The sequence below is a fragment of the Rhodnius prolixus genome, unplaced genomic scaffold (genome assembly GCF_049639745.1).
Source record: "Rhodnius prolixus isolate KJV_2025 unplaced genomic scaffold, Rpr scaffold_8, whole genome shotgun sequence".
Taxonomy (NCBI): domain Eukaryota; kingdom Metazoa; phylum Arthropoda; class Insecta; order Hemiptera; family Reduviidae; genus Rhodnius; species Rhodnius prolixus.
Window position 1 is genome coordinate 10,922,117 of NW_027411593.1, and position 16,442 is coordinate 10,938,558.

At 36.2% G+C, this 16,442-nt stretch overlaps 1 protein-coding gene across 2 annotated transcripts in view; it reads right to left on the reverse strand.

Annotated features, from left to right (window-relative positions):
• The window catches only part of LOC141450850 (cyclic GMP-AMP phosphodiesterase SMPDL3A-like), a 577,559-nt gene that overhangs the window by 41,872 nt on the left and 519,245 nt on the right, over positions 1–16,442 (reverse strand). For both annotated transcript variants that reach the window (XM_074121695.1, XM_074121696.1), the window contains one exon: positions 6,495–6,649. In XM_074121695.1, the coding sequence (XP_073977796.1) occupies positions 6,495–6,649 (155 nt within the window). The remainder of the gene's footprint in view (positions 1–6,494; positions 6,650–16,442) is intronic.

Consider the following 16,442-nt stretch of genomic DNA (forward strand, 5'->3'; position numbering starts at 1 on the left):
GAGACCAGTAAAGCTAAAATGTATTGTGGTACTGGGTTCGATTCCCGATCTTAGGCCTTGGATTTTATTTAATGGTTAATGAAAGAAATTTACAGTAAAGTATGTTTGCTAGTCGCCTCCGTCCACGACACCTAATTGGTAGTTGGACGTTAAGCCCCGCCTGAAAAAATAGGCGATTACTTTAATTTACTCTTTAGTTGTTAAAAGTTCACTTGGCAGATCAATTAAATGATCTTTTTGGCCATTATAATGTTGCACTTTAACTTTGGTCCAGACTGTTAGAGGCAACAATGTCCATCACCGCACAGTTAAATGTAAGAAGTTTTTAAGTAGAGAAAATCTAAGGGCACTTGAATCCACGATCTCCGAATCCAGTATACGGCTAACCATTGACCTAATCCCTTTCCTCGTGGCCGTTAGTAGTAAGTAGTAAAGTAATAGCCTACTTTTTCAGGCGGGCTTAACGTCCAACTACCAATTAGGTGTCGTAGACGGAGGCGACTAGCAAACGTACTTTACTGTAAATTTCTTTTATTAACTATTAAGTAAAATCCAAGGACTAAGACCGGGAATCGAACCCAGTACCACAATACATACAGCCGTGGCGCCTAACCCTCGTGGCCATTAATGGAATAGTTATTATTTATGTCATTGGTAGAAATTATAATATAAATAGACAGTCACTTTATAGATAGTTACTATTATATTGATGTAACTATTTTATTAATTATTTTTTTCTGGCTTATTCCACCTAAGATTACTTTTTCATGCAGCTGTCTTGAGCGGCGTTCTTGCGGCCCTCAACAAAGCCGAGCAGCCTCATTCCTTGTGATTCTTTGCCTATATTCCATTAAGTATTTCTCTCTAGCTCTATTTGTTAATTTCCATTTTTATTACAATTTCACTTTTTACCGCGTGATGCATGAGGATCAGGGCACTGGCCTCAAGTAAATTTAGAGGCCCTTTTGAGGGCTAAGTGGCCAACCTCTCAGGTAGTATCTCAATAGGAATCTGCCAGTAGTTTGAGAAAGCAAGAAACCAGTTCTTGTTTATCAAGAAACAAACCTCCACTTAGAGAACACTATGGGAGAATAAATGTATCTCTTGCAGCTAGGATTTTACTTTTTGTATTATATATATTATCTTTTCTGTTTCTACGGATTATAAATTTTATAGGAGGGGGTGGTAATATGCGCATGCGTAGCGTAGATGGGGCAAAGAGGAGTGTGAAAAAGGGAGAAGTATGTTAGTGCAGAGTTGTTTTTTTTTTTGGTAACAAAGTGGTGGTGGTGGTGGAGACGAGGGTTAGTTGGGGGTGGCAAGGCCGCTGGCGCCCGCCAAGACCGAGGGCGATGCTAGACCACGGCCAACTTTAGCTCTAATAAATTGGTTTACCCGCTAAAACTCCCCGGAGCACATCATCCCGCTCAGAATCTTCCCTTCTCAGTTTCCCTTATATCTCACTAAACTCCCTATAGCGTGCTCTATTTATATAAAAATTCATCACTTCTTATTTATTCAAAAAAAAACAAAAAAAAAAAAAACATAACTTACTCATTATTTTTATTTTTTCGGACATCGTCGTTTTCATCTGACACAAATTTGTTTGATTCCTTTATACATGGGCGCACCTCAATCTGAACCCAGAGGTTCCAACCTTCTCCTCCACTGCAGGAGATCCTAGACTCTTTCTTTGAGTTCCTGTTGAGCATTAGCAGCTAAAACAAGGTTTCCATGTCTGGGTGCCCAAAAAATTCTGCGCAAATTGCTGATGACACGGCAGGATCCCCCTGGGCAAGGAATGGGTCCAATGAAGCCATGAAAGGAATCACAAACCTTATGGCGGTATTGCTGCAAGAACATAGGTTGATGCACAAAGAGGAAATGGCAGGCCGCAGACAGGATGAGAGGATGAAGTAATGTTCAAAAAAGAGAGAGAGAGAGAGAGACAGAGAGGATCAAAAGAAATTTTGGAGGCGATGGGGAAAACCCCGTTAGAGCTTAGGAGAAGAATGTGTCCACAGTCTATCTTATGGAAACCCAATCTTTCATCACTGAAGACTCAACGATATTCGGACATCTGTATTATGCAGTGTCTAAATTTAACTTTTACGTAATGTTCTTCCTTAAAATTATAAACAAATTTATTGCAATTTATTATATGCTAAGCTTACGATCTAAAAGTTTACTGAAAAGAAAAAAACAATGAATATTCATTCGAGACTGAAGACATCTTTTATAAAAAATAATAAAGGAAAAGTTTGGTGGAAGAGGTTTGCTTTTCCTCATTACGTAATTTCCGCTTCATTTAAATGAAGAAATCTAAAAGTTCTTAAAAAACAATTCTTTTATTTTAGTTCTTCAAATTATGAAACATTTAAATTTGTTTCTCAAGAAAAAAAATATAGCTCCAGGTGTTTTGCTCTTAAGAAGTTCTACCAACTTCTAGAGGCTCCCATGACAGAGTCACCTCGGTCTTTTTTTGGGGCCGGTGACTAGTGTTTTCAGTTATTGGTTAATAAAGGGTTAACTTGGAGGGATCTTACTATTGAACCGTTCTGGTTGCCATTTGACTTGCCTTTACGGATCGGGTTCCCACAGCAAAATGTGTTCTAACCATTCTTCAGGGACTTCGGCATCCTTCCGGTTATCTCTATCTATTATTATACTGTTTTTCCCCAACATTCACAAAGGGCCAACAGCGTAGTGGATGTGTTCAATTATTTGGGTTTAGCACACCTATAGTCTGAAGCATTCACACATTTACAAACACATATACTGCTCAAATCGCTTAACTCCATTTTTTGAAATATCTTAAATTTAAGTGTCAAAGCACCTTGGTTCAGTCTTCGCTTTTAATAATAATAATGTTTCCAAATAATAAAGATTAACACCATTAAATGACAACAATTTTTTGGACATTAAATAAAATATAATTTAAACTGAGGATTCAAGTTTGGCGAGAAATCGGTCAAATAAGAACAACAAATCGTCTTTTTGCCAAATTTTGTTTGACCGATTCCTCGCCAATCTTGAATCCTTAGTTTAATAATTTACGTCACTAAACCTATATATTCATAAATAATTTATTTCAGAAGCCATTTTGATTTTATTAATCGTTGCAATAATTCAACTCGAAATTCAGTAGCAGGCTCAAATTTATGTGACACACGAGACTCAAACGAAATTGACCTCAATCTGAGGTATAAAATGTTGAAAAGACTACTCGACAAACGATCAAAACTGACCCTGACGAACAAACGAACACTATATACCGTTCTACTTGCCCCAATATGGACGTACGGAATACAGCTCTACGGAAGCGCCAAAAAATCGAACATCAACAGACTTCAAACCTTACAATCAAAAATTCTAAGTACAATAGTTAACGCTCCCCCTTCTACGTCTCCAATCACACAATACACTCTGATCTAAAGATCTGGGTTGTTGCAAAAAAATTACATTCATAAAGGAGGGTTTGCCCTTTATTTTAAAGAAAATTTAGGAATTTTATCTTTTATAGAAAAAGAGAAAAAAATTGTCAAAGTTGGGTGTTTTTCAACGTTACGCTTTTTCGTGCAGTTTTTGACGATCAACCCTTATACAACTGTCCTACCGGACAGTTTTAATATTCCTTTCGTGTCTGAAATAGCCCTGATCTCGCTACACAAAACTCCACTCAAATCTACACAATCATTACAACTCTCTGATCCACAACATGTCTACTACAACACTTCCTTCTAACCCTCAGCGCAGACTAAAGCGACGGTGGCCACGCGACCATCTCGATACAACGCCGACCTCCTAGGATGGTTGCTGTGTATGCTTGCCAACGTGGCGAAATAACGGCTTCCTATCACTGGATGGTCGTCGTTCACTCCACTCACGCCTCTTGGCGGACATGCATGTGTGCGCACGTGTATGTAAGTGCATATATATATACGTGCACGTGTATTTGCGCCATTTCCTTACCCTCATCTCTTTTGCTTCCTGTATCTATTACAGTTGCAAAATAAATAAGCAAATTAAAAAAAAATTATTTGAATCTATATTATAAACAGAATTTTAAAAAACAATGTACGAGTACATCATTTCATCGCATTTCTCCATTTTTTAGTTTGTTTTTTAGAGTTAATCGAATTGTGCAGTGAACGGCTCAAATGCCAACTTGATTTAATTATTTAAATAGAACAAGAGTAATTGATATCAGCAATCAAATTGGCCAGATTATTGATATGTTAAATACAGTTAAACTACTTGTTTGTGATGTTTTCCTAATCCTAAAAGGTAAAACGTGTTACACGTGGGTCTTTGGGGGGGGGGGAAGGCCAATGAACTGTTAAACAATGAACATTATCTCTTGTTACAACAAAGCCAGTGCCAAATATATTGGTAAACTTTGTTACATTAAATGATTCATTTCCACAAAACATTGGAACTTTTCCAAAAATAAAAGTTCCATTTACGTGTATGTGTTTCATTTATTTTTTAAAATGATGATTCCAGTTAAAGGCATAATCATCTACCTCATAATTTAATTATCAATTATCGTTTATGGTGGCGGTAGATAATTAAAAGTTTTTTTTTTTTTTATTATTACTAGAGAAATGGAGCTAATTAACACCTGAGAAAAAATACCCAGTTGATCATTTATTCAATTGTTTATTTTCCTAAATGAGTTTTTCAATTTCTCATTTCATTTTACAAATAATTAATGGTTCTCAAATTAGAATTAATTATTATACCTTATATATATCATCATCATTTCACAAATTACATGTCTAGACATGAATACCTATTTACTAAGCACAAATACGTTGACCCACTTTAAGAAGCCAAAATAGGTCTGTTAGATCTCAATGGTTTTTGGCCACTCCCTGCATAATCTACATTCTTAGCAGCTAACGTCCTGCGACATGAATGTTGACGAGTTTCTTCAAAAAAATGTTTTAGATTTGGAAGGCATTGAAAAAAAGTTAGATCCTTCAATGTAAGGGCATTTGCAGATTTCTGTAGAAAGGTAGAAGAGTCTGAAATAGAATTGTAGACTACGTTGTGATTATTTAGTAGAAATAAACAATAAGCCGGAGATAAACCAGGAGATTAGCGTTCTCATATACTTGGATTTCTTGAGAAAATAGATCTTTCAATTGTGGTTAGTTCTTGATAATATCTTTGATTTTATCCGTCTTGTAGCACGCATCTTTTATTGCATCCCTGATTGGTTTCGGATCATCAGCAGAGTTACGATTATTATATTCGTCTTCACTTATGTCTACTCTTACTGACTTCAAGCTCCATTTGAGTCTTAGTAAAATCTACCTGAACCTAAAAAAATTGATTTAGCAATTTGGTCTCGATAAATTAAAAAAAAAACCTTATCGATCAACATGTGAAGCTGTGTTTATCTTGTATTCTTTTTAGCGCCATATTTATTTATCAATTTATTTTTCTTTTTTCCTTTATACTGCCTGAGATAAGGACAATTTTATTATTATATGTTCTGAAAAATATATAAAGAAGACAATATCGACCTCCTTCCTTCCGCCCTGTTCTATTATAAAGAGAATAAATTCCCACGAGATAAGATTAAAGGAATTGTTACTTCAGTTTAAGAACGGTTATATCTCAACATTGTCTTCTATATTTACATCCTTACTCCCCAAATTGAAGATTCCCCTTTTTGAGATAAATTCCGTTACTGTTTGATCTTGGAGCTTTTTTTATTCATTCTCTTTTTGACATTCACAGTTTATTATCTTTCTTTTCTTTTATTAAAAATGAAAAGATTATAATTAAATCTTTTAATACAGGAATATTGAATTCAAAATTTATAAAAGATTATACAAAGTTCATAGATTTTATCCTTCATAACATGGCGCATGCTTTCCATAATTACCGGCAGGTTTCAAAATTTCATCTATCTAACAAAGGAAAAATAAATTAGTTATGAAAAAAAAAATTCAAACTCACTCTTGTCTAGAAATTAGACCACTTTAGCAATTGCAGCCACCTGGACGTACCACAATCTCCACCTTGAGCGGACTATAGGATTCCAATGGATAGCTAATTGGGCGTGGAATTTTTTGCAGCGATTTTGGGCTAAGACTGCGACAGAGAGAGAGAAAAAGAAAGAGAGAGAGAGAGAGAGAGAGAGAGTATTTAGGTCTGTGTAGATGCTGAGATAAGAGATACAAAATTGGGTCTTTTACTGTGGTTCTTAGGTTTCAGGATAGGAGGGTTTTATATTCGGTTAAGGTTATTATTGGCTGTACCGTATATTCCCAGTCCTATGTTTATACAGAAGCGGGTAACTTAGATTTTTCTTTAGTTAGAATCAATTTAGAGCGTTTTGCTAGCAGCATTTTCAACAACTGTTTTCCCAATCTACCCGTTTTAGTAGGGCATGGGAGTTCCAAGTAACATAAGTTCTTTGATTAACAAATACTGTACAAATAGTTTTAAATGTTTTTCCAACAAATTTTCTAACTTACAGTTTCCTTTCTCTTACGCGATGTGGTCAGTACACAGTCCAACCATTTCCACTGTCCTAGAGGATCTTCTGATGAGTACTGTCCACTATACAAGTTAGTGTTTAAAGCCACTATTCGCAATTTGTGCTCTTTTTGCTCAATGGTGTAATAGCCACCTGTAATCAGAAAATAAAATAGATATTATTAATTTTGTGGTTGTTGATGAACTCATCTTAATAATAATGTTCATTAGCATATGTTATGGAATATACATTATTTTAATGCGGTTAATATGTTTTTTAATTACGAGAGTAAGCCATGTACCCATATCCTTATGGTATTATTAATTAATAATGTTGTAGAAATTAACAGACAGCTTATTAGTAAACAGTGTTGTTGTACTTATTAAGGGGCGCCGTCATTATTACTGCAAACTAGTTGTTGTAGTTGTGATTAATATTACTTTGACAACGGAGACAACAGTGAAACAAGTTGGAATGACAATGTTGTGACAAATACACACTAAAGTTTGCAAATGACATCCTAATGAAAATGGAGGAAGGCAGGGTATCGCAAGTGTGCAGTTTCAGAGTTTAAGCCTGTGTTATTACTCTTACAAGTTCTATTGAGAAACAAAATATCGGGAATCTTATTGATTTTACGAATTTGAATTTTAAGCGGGAATAATTATTTAGAGGGAGACGTGATAGACGAGCGGTTGTAGGACGATGAAGTTCAAGAAAAGCGGCCAGAATTGGCAAACCGTAAGGGTGTTGTTTTCCAGCATGATAACGCAAAGCCCCACACATCTTTGGTCACCCACCAAAGATAATTGGAACTAGGTTGGGATGTGTTGTCACATCCACCATATAGCCCAGACCTTGAGCCTTCAGATTACCATTTATTTCGTTCTATACGGATCTCCTTAAATCGTAAAATTTTTTATGATGCTGATGATGTAAAATCACAATTAATTCGTTTTTTGCTGGCAAAAATCAGAAGTTTTCTAAACATGGAATTATGACACTGCCTGAAATATGGCAAAAGGTCATCGACAAAAACGAAAAATGCTTAATTGATTAAAGTTATATTTTTAAGCGAAAATTTTGAATTTTCCTTCTTATTTAAAATCCGCAATCACTTAGTTGCCAACCCAATAATTGCATTCTGATCAATACTTTTTACTTTTTTGGCCAACTTATATGTCCAATTATAACTTCACTTTTAGGGCTCGTAAACAAGTTAACATAAAGGTATTTTTAGTTAAATAAATTTTACTAAAAAAATGAAAAAATTAAATAATAAAATAAATAAAGTAAAATAAATAACAATTTTAACAGATGTGCTTTAAGCTCCAATTCCTCTTTACTGCCATGAAACTCAAAAGTTTATACTCTTAAACTTACACTCGTGTTCTTGAAATCGTAAGGGACTTAAAGTACGGTAAGTGGATAAGAGTTAAGAAATAAAACCATTTTTTAATCCATAAGATCTCATCCCTTTGGTTAGCTACTTCTTCTCATTGTTCTATAATGACCTTTGACACTTAAGGGAGCAAGCCAAAGTAGGCCTTTTAGGACGCAATGGATTTGGTTTTAATTACCACTTTCTCTTCTACCAACAATCCGAGACGTCTGGGGCACTTTTTTCTTTTTAATTATACTGAGCAGAATAAAAGTAATAATAGCTGTGAGGAAAGGGAATAGCTAAGTGGTTAAAGTTTACAGAATTCTAATGCGAAGATCACAGGTTCGAATCCAGCTTGCTGTGTCCGTTAGATTTTTCACTTTTTAGGAGCTTTTTACAGCTCACTGTCCAGTGTTGTTAAAAAAGCTTCGGGCGCCAATGACCACAGTTGTAAAAACAAAATAAAAAGTGTTTGAGATCACTGGTATTTGGAGCTTCTTTCAGTGCACTGCCTGCCATCAGGAAGTGTTCTCTCGTTAAAGAAAACTCTGTCCATGAGTGAGCTGTGAGAATCTCCTAGAAAGAGAAAACCTAAAGGCGAACAGTTGGATTCAAAATCTTAGATCTTCTTATAGGAAATCCAATAAGCTATCTTCTGAGTTAATCCCACCCTGGAATTAGCTATTTTGTAGAGAAAAATTTAGCCGCCTTCTTGATACAACAATCATGGCTGAGTACAAAATAATTTACTCAATTTGGAATTTATTTTCTTTAAAAAAAGTAAAATTTAAATAAAATTCAAAGTATAAATATAATCTGTTCACGGTAAAATGTTTCATTATCCAATAATAATATCAATATAAATGTTATCTGATGCTCTTCCAGGTTGCAAACTTATTGGATATTACATATTAACTTTAAATTGGATTTGTGGGTATAAAGTTATTGGGTGTCTCGCGCTGCCGCCTTAAAAGTGTCCTGCGGCAATTGTGGGAAGTAGCCTATAAGTAGGGCGCCCGGTGATATTGTTCACGATATAGGATATTGAAGGAGGGTAACATTATATAAGAGCGAAGATCACCACCATGGAGGTACCTAGCACGATAGAAACTGTTCCAAGTAAAGGGCTGAACTTAACACCCAATTGCGTGCATCTCCTCCACTAACAGCCTCGCCTAGACTGGCTTTCATTCTTTCTCCATTCTAGTGTTATTCCCCTAACGTTTCTTCCCGATGAAGGATATTCTCACTCAACTGAGGAGGTCTTACTAACATTCTTTCTGTTTTCCACTACAGTATTCGTATATCTTGCCCCTTTGGGTAAAGAAAGGGCTGCACATAGCCGGGTCTACTAAACTCAGGTCTTCTTGGTTCAGAAATTCTCTTTATTTACATTTTGTACGTGTCGTTAGTTTTTATATGATATTCTCACCTTAGCTAACCCCCTTGTAGTCTACTATCAGAAAAAGAACAATGAAGGCCTAAGACAAAGTGAATCGATGACCTACATTTTTCTTAATCTTGTACTTCGATCACAAAGAAGGAGCGACACCTAGAAGTCAAAATAGCAAAATAGCTATACGAAAGAATGTCCAAATAGTTACTTTAAGCAAATCTGCTTGAACTTAGCAGTGATCGAACTGCAATAAAGAGCTCCTATTTTTATTTCTAATGAATCCTGCAGGTAGACATTTTTTAAAATCTGATTTAGATTGATTTGATTTGCAAGTGAGAAAATGTTGAAGCTGAAAGAGCAGCGGTTTCTTTGCCAATTCTTCTGTTCTTTTATTCCTGAAAAGTTGAGAGATTTCTGATGTTTTGGAAGACTATAGCTTGAGCTTTAGAAGTCTAAAGAATAGTCTTTATTGGTATGGAGCCCAGAAAGAAGTAGTCATCTCTTTTCTCCCAAGTTTCCGCCTCCATGACTCTGTTGGTATCAGGGGCTAGTTATTAGGATTTGTGAGTATTTTGGCACGTTGCAACCAGCACTGATGCACGAAATTCATAGCAGTGAAATGGCTAGTTTGCAATATGAGAGGTCTGGTACATGGGAATATAATGAACTGATGGAGATAAATGCTTGGATCTAGTAAGAAGGTGGTGGTGTTTGCTGCATTATGACCTGTCCTCGTGCTCCACACTAATCTAGGGCTAATCCCAATCCAGAGTCCTGGATACCGTGCCAGTTTCACAGTAGAGGAACAAATTCCAGTAAAAAAGGAAGGTTGTTTAAGTGGTGCTTGCCCTTAAGAGAAATTCCTAAAAGTAACGAAGGTTCTTCTGGAAGCCCTTAAAGAATAAAATTCCGATTTCTTTTTTTTGCATTTCTCTGAACGATAGCATTCACAATAATTCGAATTCAGACCACACATTCACTCTGAAATATAACCGTACTTTAATAAATAGAACCTTAGAAAAGGAAAAGTAATATAATCGCAAGGTAGAGGGTCATAAATATAAATTTTGGCCCTATTTCCAAGTAACGTTTACATTGCTCACCCTCATATTAGCCAATAAATCAATTCTAGAAAGGTACAACCTACAGTCGTCTGTGACGTATGAGAATTAATTGAGGAAAATAAAAATTATTTTCCAGCGGACAACTGTCAACTTGCGTAACATTCAGGCTTATATTGTAGATCTGTAAATTATCAATGAATGCTCTTTACATATTAGAGTACGCATATTAGGATCGTAGATTTATTATTCAGAGTGTTTCAAAACGAATGACCTAATTTCGATCCAAATGTCTACGCACTTCTCCATGATCCTGAGTTATATGTTCGTTCTCCAATTGGATGAGAAATCAAGTTCTCATTGGTTGACTTGTACGGGCTTCGTGGAAAATCTATGGCTGCTGGAAATAAATAGGCGGTCTTCATCGATAATTATCGATAATGTTAATACGAGGTGTGGCTATTAAATAACGAGACTGATGCTGCTATCCTAAAGACCGACAACTGTGCAGCGAAAAGCCTTCTCTTTCGATTGCAGCGTCTCACGTGTTTGTAGAGAAATATGTCTGAGCGGTACCGTTGTTTGTGTAAGAGGTGTTAGTTTCGTTTTGCTGAAAACATGATACTACACATGTAGTAGAGCAACGAATTGTCGTGAATTTTCACATGAAACTGGGTAAAACCGCTACTGAAACTTATCTTTTAATTAAAAGAAGTTTATGGCGATGAATGTTTATCACGTGTGCAAGTGGTTCAAGCGTTTCTAAGATGGCCGAGAAGACGTCGGAGATGATGACCGCCTGGGTCGCCCTTCCAAAACGTCCAAAACGGATGAAAATATCGATTATAATTAATCAACATTACTTCCGTGAGATGCTTGCTCAACTCCGTGAAAGAGTAAGAAAAAAACCGACCCGATTTTATCACAGGGTTCTCCATCAAGACAGCGCGCCGGCTCACACTGCATTGTCTGTCGCAAAACGTTTCTAGCCAAGTACAAACATCCCAGTTTTAGGCCCCATGTGACTTACTCTGTTTACTCTGTTCCCCAAAGTCAAATCTGCATTAAAAGGAACACGATTTCAATCAGTTGAAGCCGTGAAAGAAATAGCGGCACGCGTCATGCAGGAGCTCAGACAGAAAAAGACTTCCAGCATTGTTTGGAACAATGGTAAATTTGCATGGAGCTTTGTAGGGATAGGGGAGGGGTGTATATTGAAGGTGATAATAACTAAATATGTTTAAAATGTTTTATAGTTTTGGTCTCGTTATTTAATAGCCACACCTCGTATATTCTAGCGACAAGGGAGCAACAACTTCAACGGTTGACCGTCTCGCTACTATCTCCTTATCAAAGATTCGTCTTATGTATAAGTTAATTTAAAAAAACAATTATTATTATTAAGACAGTGAGTGTTGACAACAAATTTCAATTTCTAGATTTTCAAAAATTTAAAATTTGATTTCCGCTTCAAGCATTAGGTGTATTCAATGTACTTTGTTATGTACATACATACAAACTCTGTTAACAAACTTAACTATTAAAAGTTTTATATCAATTTGCCGTTTTTCACCAACTAAAAACTGCGGTGGCCAGCAGTATCACAACGGCGGCCAGTGGAAGTCGAGACTGAATGTTAAACAGCGACCGCAAATTACCCTCCATACTCACAGACACAAAAACCAACCCACCATCTATACCGCATATATACCGCACACACCCACAGTCGCAAATGGTTACTGGAGGAGTTTCTCTCCTGATTACAGTTTGTACCAACTGTAACTGCTTGTGGGGAGGGTGAACTACAGTGGAGTGTACTGTTACAACCGTGCAAATCACACGCAGCATCCCCCCCGATCTCTTGTTGTAAATTAGTGGTATGGAGATAAAGTATAAAGATAGCTTTGTGGTTATTGCGCTTGCACTGGTCTAACCGACAAACGAATTCTTTACCGCAATAAATCTTATTAAATAATCTTTTCAAAAAATCTATTTTATTTATTTTTCTGTCAAATTAGATCTTTTTTTTTTTTTTAGTTCTCTTCTTCCTTGTAGATAGATCTGCTTCCTGGGGATATGCTAACCGAAAAGAGGTTATTGCGCTGACCCCCTTGTATGTCTAATAGTAGATGCCTCCCTCTCTTTTGTGAGGGCCAAACTTTTCCCACCATTTGATTTTGTGTCTCTGGTCTTGCTAGAAGACAATTATGTCGAAATTAAGATTGATTGCTTAAGGGACTGATTCAAATTTAGGAATTCCAAGTAGCAAATCGATATGGCTAAACCCAATCCAAGCTGGAAATTGTAGTAGGGCCTTTTAAACAAATCCTGGAGGAACCAAACTGTATAACAGGTTGACGGAACCGCTAACGTTTGCCGAAGAAGGACTCATTGTCTAAAACCAACTCCAGAAGGGAATATTGAAACTGAAGAAACTGAAAGTCCGTGTCAGCCGACTCACTTCCATTGACTCCAGGACCATCACCTGCACAAGTCGTGACAAATATAAGAAATTGAAACACTTGCTGACGATATTATTGTCTCACATTCAGTCTTGTCACGTCAGACTTCAAGAGAAATAAAGGCAAATTTAAATTTGCTGGCTCCAGTTCTATGTTTAAGTATATTTATTTGGAAATCTCGTATATTTATTCATATTTTAGCTTGAGATAGGATTTAAGCAGTGGGTGGTATGACTTTAAGGTGCTGGTTTCCTTAGTCTTACCGATTTCAATTTTTTTTTTAATTTTTTGGATTTCAAGGAAAAAAGTGGGCAGGATATTTTTTTTTTGCAACAAACAAAAGCAGGGTTTAATTAGGTTTCTATTGATATCCATAAGTATGTATTTACTAATATATTCTCTGATTTCTGAGAACGTTTTTTTAAGGGGGTACTACTTGAGCAGCCTTATCCTACTGATAACTCACTAGCAACAAAATAAATGTCTGGCTAGGTGTGCAAATTAGACCCTCAAATACCCTAATTATGTTAAATTATCATTTATTAAATATATATGAGTCATAAAAAAAGATACATTCTTTGGAGGAGGCAGTTCTTTTTTTTTTTTTTTTTTTGGCATTGGCTTTCGCCATACAGCCAGCATCGCCTAGGTGCTTATCACTAGAATATCACTCACTCTCCATTCTTACCTACAAATACATTCGCTTCACACATTCATCATTCTACTATATACTGCTATTTACATAAACTGCTGCTAATGGATGGAGCAGCACTCTGTGCTCCTGCCATCCTTATAGCTTAACCGAAATTAAAATCACGTAATCCTTCTCTAAGCATTTTCTTCCATTCATTCTAATTCGGCTATAGCTTTTAAATACATTCATATTTCATTGCTAGCTCTGCTATCGACTTAAGCACATAAATGTTGGTGGAGAATATAATGTCTTCGTAGCGAAATGGTGCATCTAAATACCTGTATATATCGTCAAACATTCGTTTCCTTTCTACCACATAACGTGGACATATCATTATTACATGTTTGAAATCCTCCTCCTCATTGCAATCTACGCAAAGAGGAGAGGACCTTTTGTTGATCCTGTGTAGATACGATCCGCACACCGCGTGGTTCGCTCTCAGCCTGCTTATTGTCGTAACAACCCATTTATTAGTGACAGTTCCCTTAAACCATGGTTGTCTAGGTAACTGATCTGCCATAGTTTTATAGAATCTACCTTTATCACCATTATTGTAATCTGTCTGCCATTTTTGTAGTGCTGCTTTTGCAATTATACCCTTGATATCGGTGTGTGGTAATTTGTAATTAGCCATTTCCCCACTATTGGTGGCTTCCTTTGCAAGTGTATCAACAATTTCATTCTCTTTTATACCACAATGACCCCTTACCCACAAAAAATTAATGCAGACTCCCTTCTCTTTAAAAATGGCAATAGTTTCTACAATCTCTGCGATAATGTGATTCATTCCTGTAGACTGGTTGTGTATATGTGATAATTTACACAACGCACTCTGGCTGTCACTAATAATGGTATAGTTTTTCTCCGGCAACGAATAAATATATTTTAAGGCCGTTAAAATAGCAATTAGCTCCGCTGTATAGATGGACGCCTCATCTTCTAATTTAATTATCGTAAAATAGTTCCGAACCGGATCATACACAGCACTTCCGAATTTATTATTGATTTTGGACCCATCTGTAAATAAACGATATGAGCCCGGATAATGGGAAGAAATGTAATCTTCGAAGGCCGCGGTTCTCATCTTTTCCGGTACCTTTATCAAGTCGAAGGAAGTGTTATGTGACACTTAATTCGCTCAATAAATGTTCGTATTTTAAGTTGTACACATCTAACTTATTATTAGAATATACCTTATCTCTAAAGGTAGAGATTCTAATAAAACTTTCTGTGTAAATGGGGCCTCTCTTTTTTGTCCAATATTTGTGAGTGAGGACTTCGGTATTTAATTGGCTTATTTTATTATAAATTATCCGGTTCGTGGCTAATTTTTTTAAGACATATCGATCGGACAGTACTTCTATTCTATAAGCGAGCGGTAATTCGCCAGCCTCTGCGTACATTACGTCCACAGGTGTGCTGTTCAAGAATCCGAGACACAATCTGATACATTTATTTTGTAGTACGTGAAGGGGTCGCATAACATACTTGCAGGCCTGACCATACAGAAAACACCCGTAATCCAGTACCGCTCTTATTGTGGCCCTGTAGAACATTAGGGACACCTCCCTTCTACATTAGGTCCCTTCTTTCTTTTCCCTTCTAAGAAGCCGCGGCTATCCGAGATTCCGTTTTAAGTGAGACAATTACGACAATTTGACTAGATGGCTACAACTATATCCTCTGAGAGAGTGGCAAATATATGCCAGAGAAAGTAATGAAATAATTATAAAAACTGTTGTTGAAAGAATAATGAAGGAAGTAGACAAATAATATGAATATTCACACATAGCCGTGGAATAAGGAGGCGAGAGAGGCACGTATGCGTACCAGTGTAAATATTCGTGCTTACAAACAGACGCACAAAAAAGCACGTTTACGCACCTATATATATATATATTAGTATAAAAACACATTAAAACAAAAAAATAAAAAAGAAGGTGGCTCTTAATTCATGGCCGTCAGCTGGCATGAATGTTTATGAGCTGTTCTTTGCTCCTCTTCGCCGTCACACACGTCCCACGCACTGAGGAATATATCATTATGCAAATGGAACTTAGGCTAAAACGAACAAACGAACAAACAAACGAAGAAAAAAAAATACTGAAGTAAATCCTACATTTGTTTTCACATTTATAAAGTGCTTTCCACTTTACGCAATTATTGTAATTCCCCCTCTATAATTTACTCAGGATTTATTATATAATATAATAAATTATGTTATATGATCATTTTTATTAAAATAACTTTTTTATTGCACATTTCCTCCGCCATGAATAATTATGCCAGCAATTAATAATTAATTAAAGTAATTTTTCAAGCACGTTTTATGTCCAACTTGAGTGATGGTTCTGCCATAAATAATGTCTTAGAGTTTAACCAGTTAAGCGCGTTTGACGTGTATACACGTCAAACCAAATCTCTGTTCGACGTGTATACTCGATGTAAAAAATATAAAATTGCCATTAACTATAAAAAAAAAACTCGAAACTTTAGTAAAATACAATAAGAATACTATTTGGTGGGATGTTTCCTTTATCTTACCAATAGAACTGCGGTGGGAGTCAGCCAAATGATAAGTGGTTGGTACATGTTTGGAGGGAGTCGCATTAGAGATTGGAGAATTACGCACACAAATAGAAGCTTTCAATGGCTTGTGCAATGCCCGTTTTTACCTTAAGATAGAGGTTCAGACCTCAGTCTCAGAGTATGATTTCATTTTGCACAACAAATCAAAGCTCTTTTCTTCCTTTTAAAAGCTGTTGCGTCCGTAGTTAACTAGAGCAATGCATACGTGAAACGGTGCAAGATTTTGAAAGAGCACAGAATACTCTGTAATCTCAAGCCTCCCAGAGATTGCAGAAAAAGTCGCTTGCAGTGACTATAATGTCGTTGTAAACTTTTGGTTGTTCTGCCTTTGCGTTCGACGTGTATTCAAGTCATTGTCTG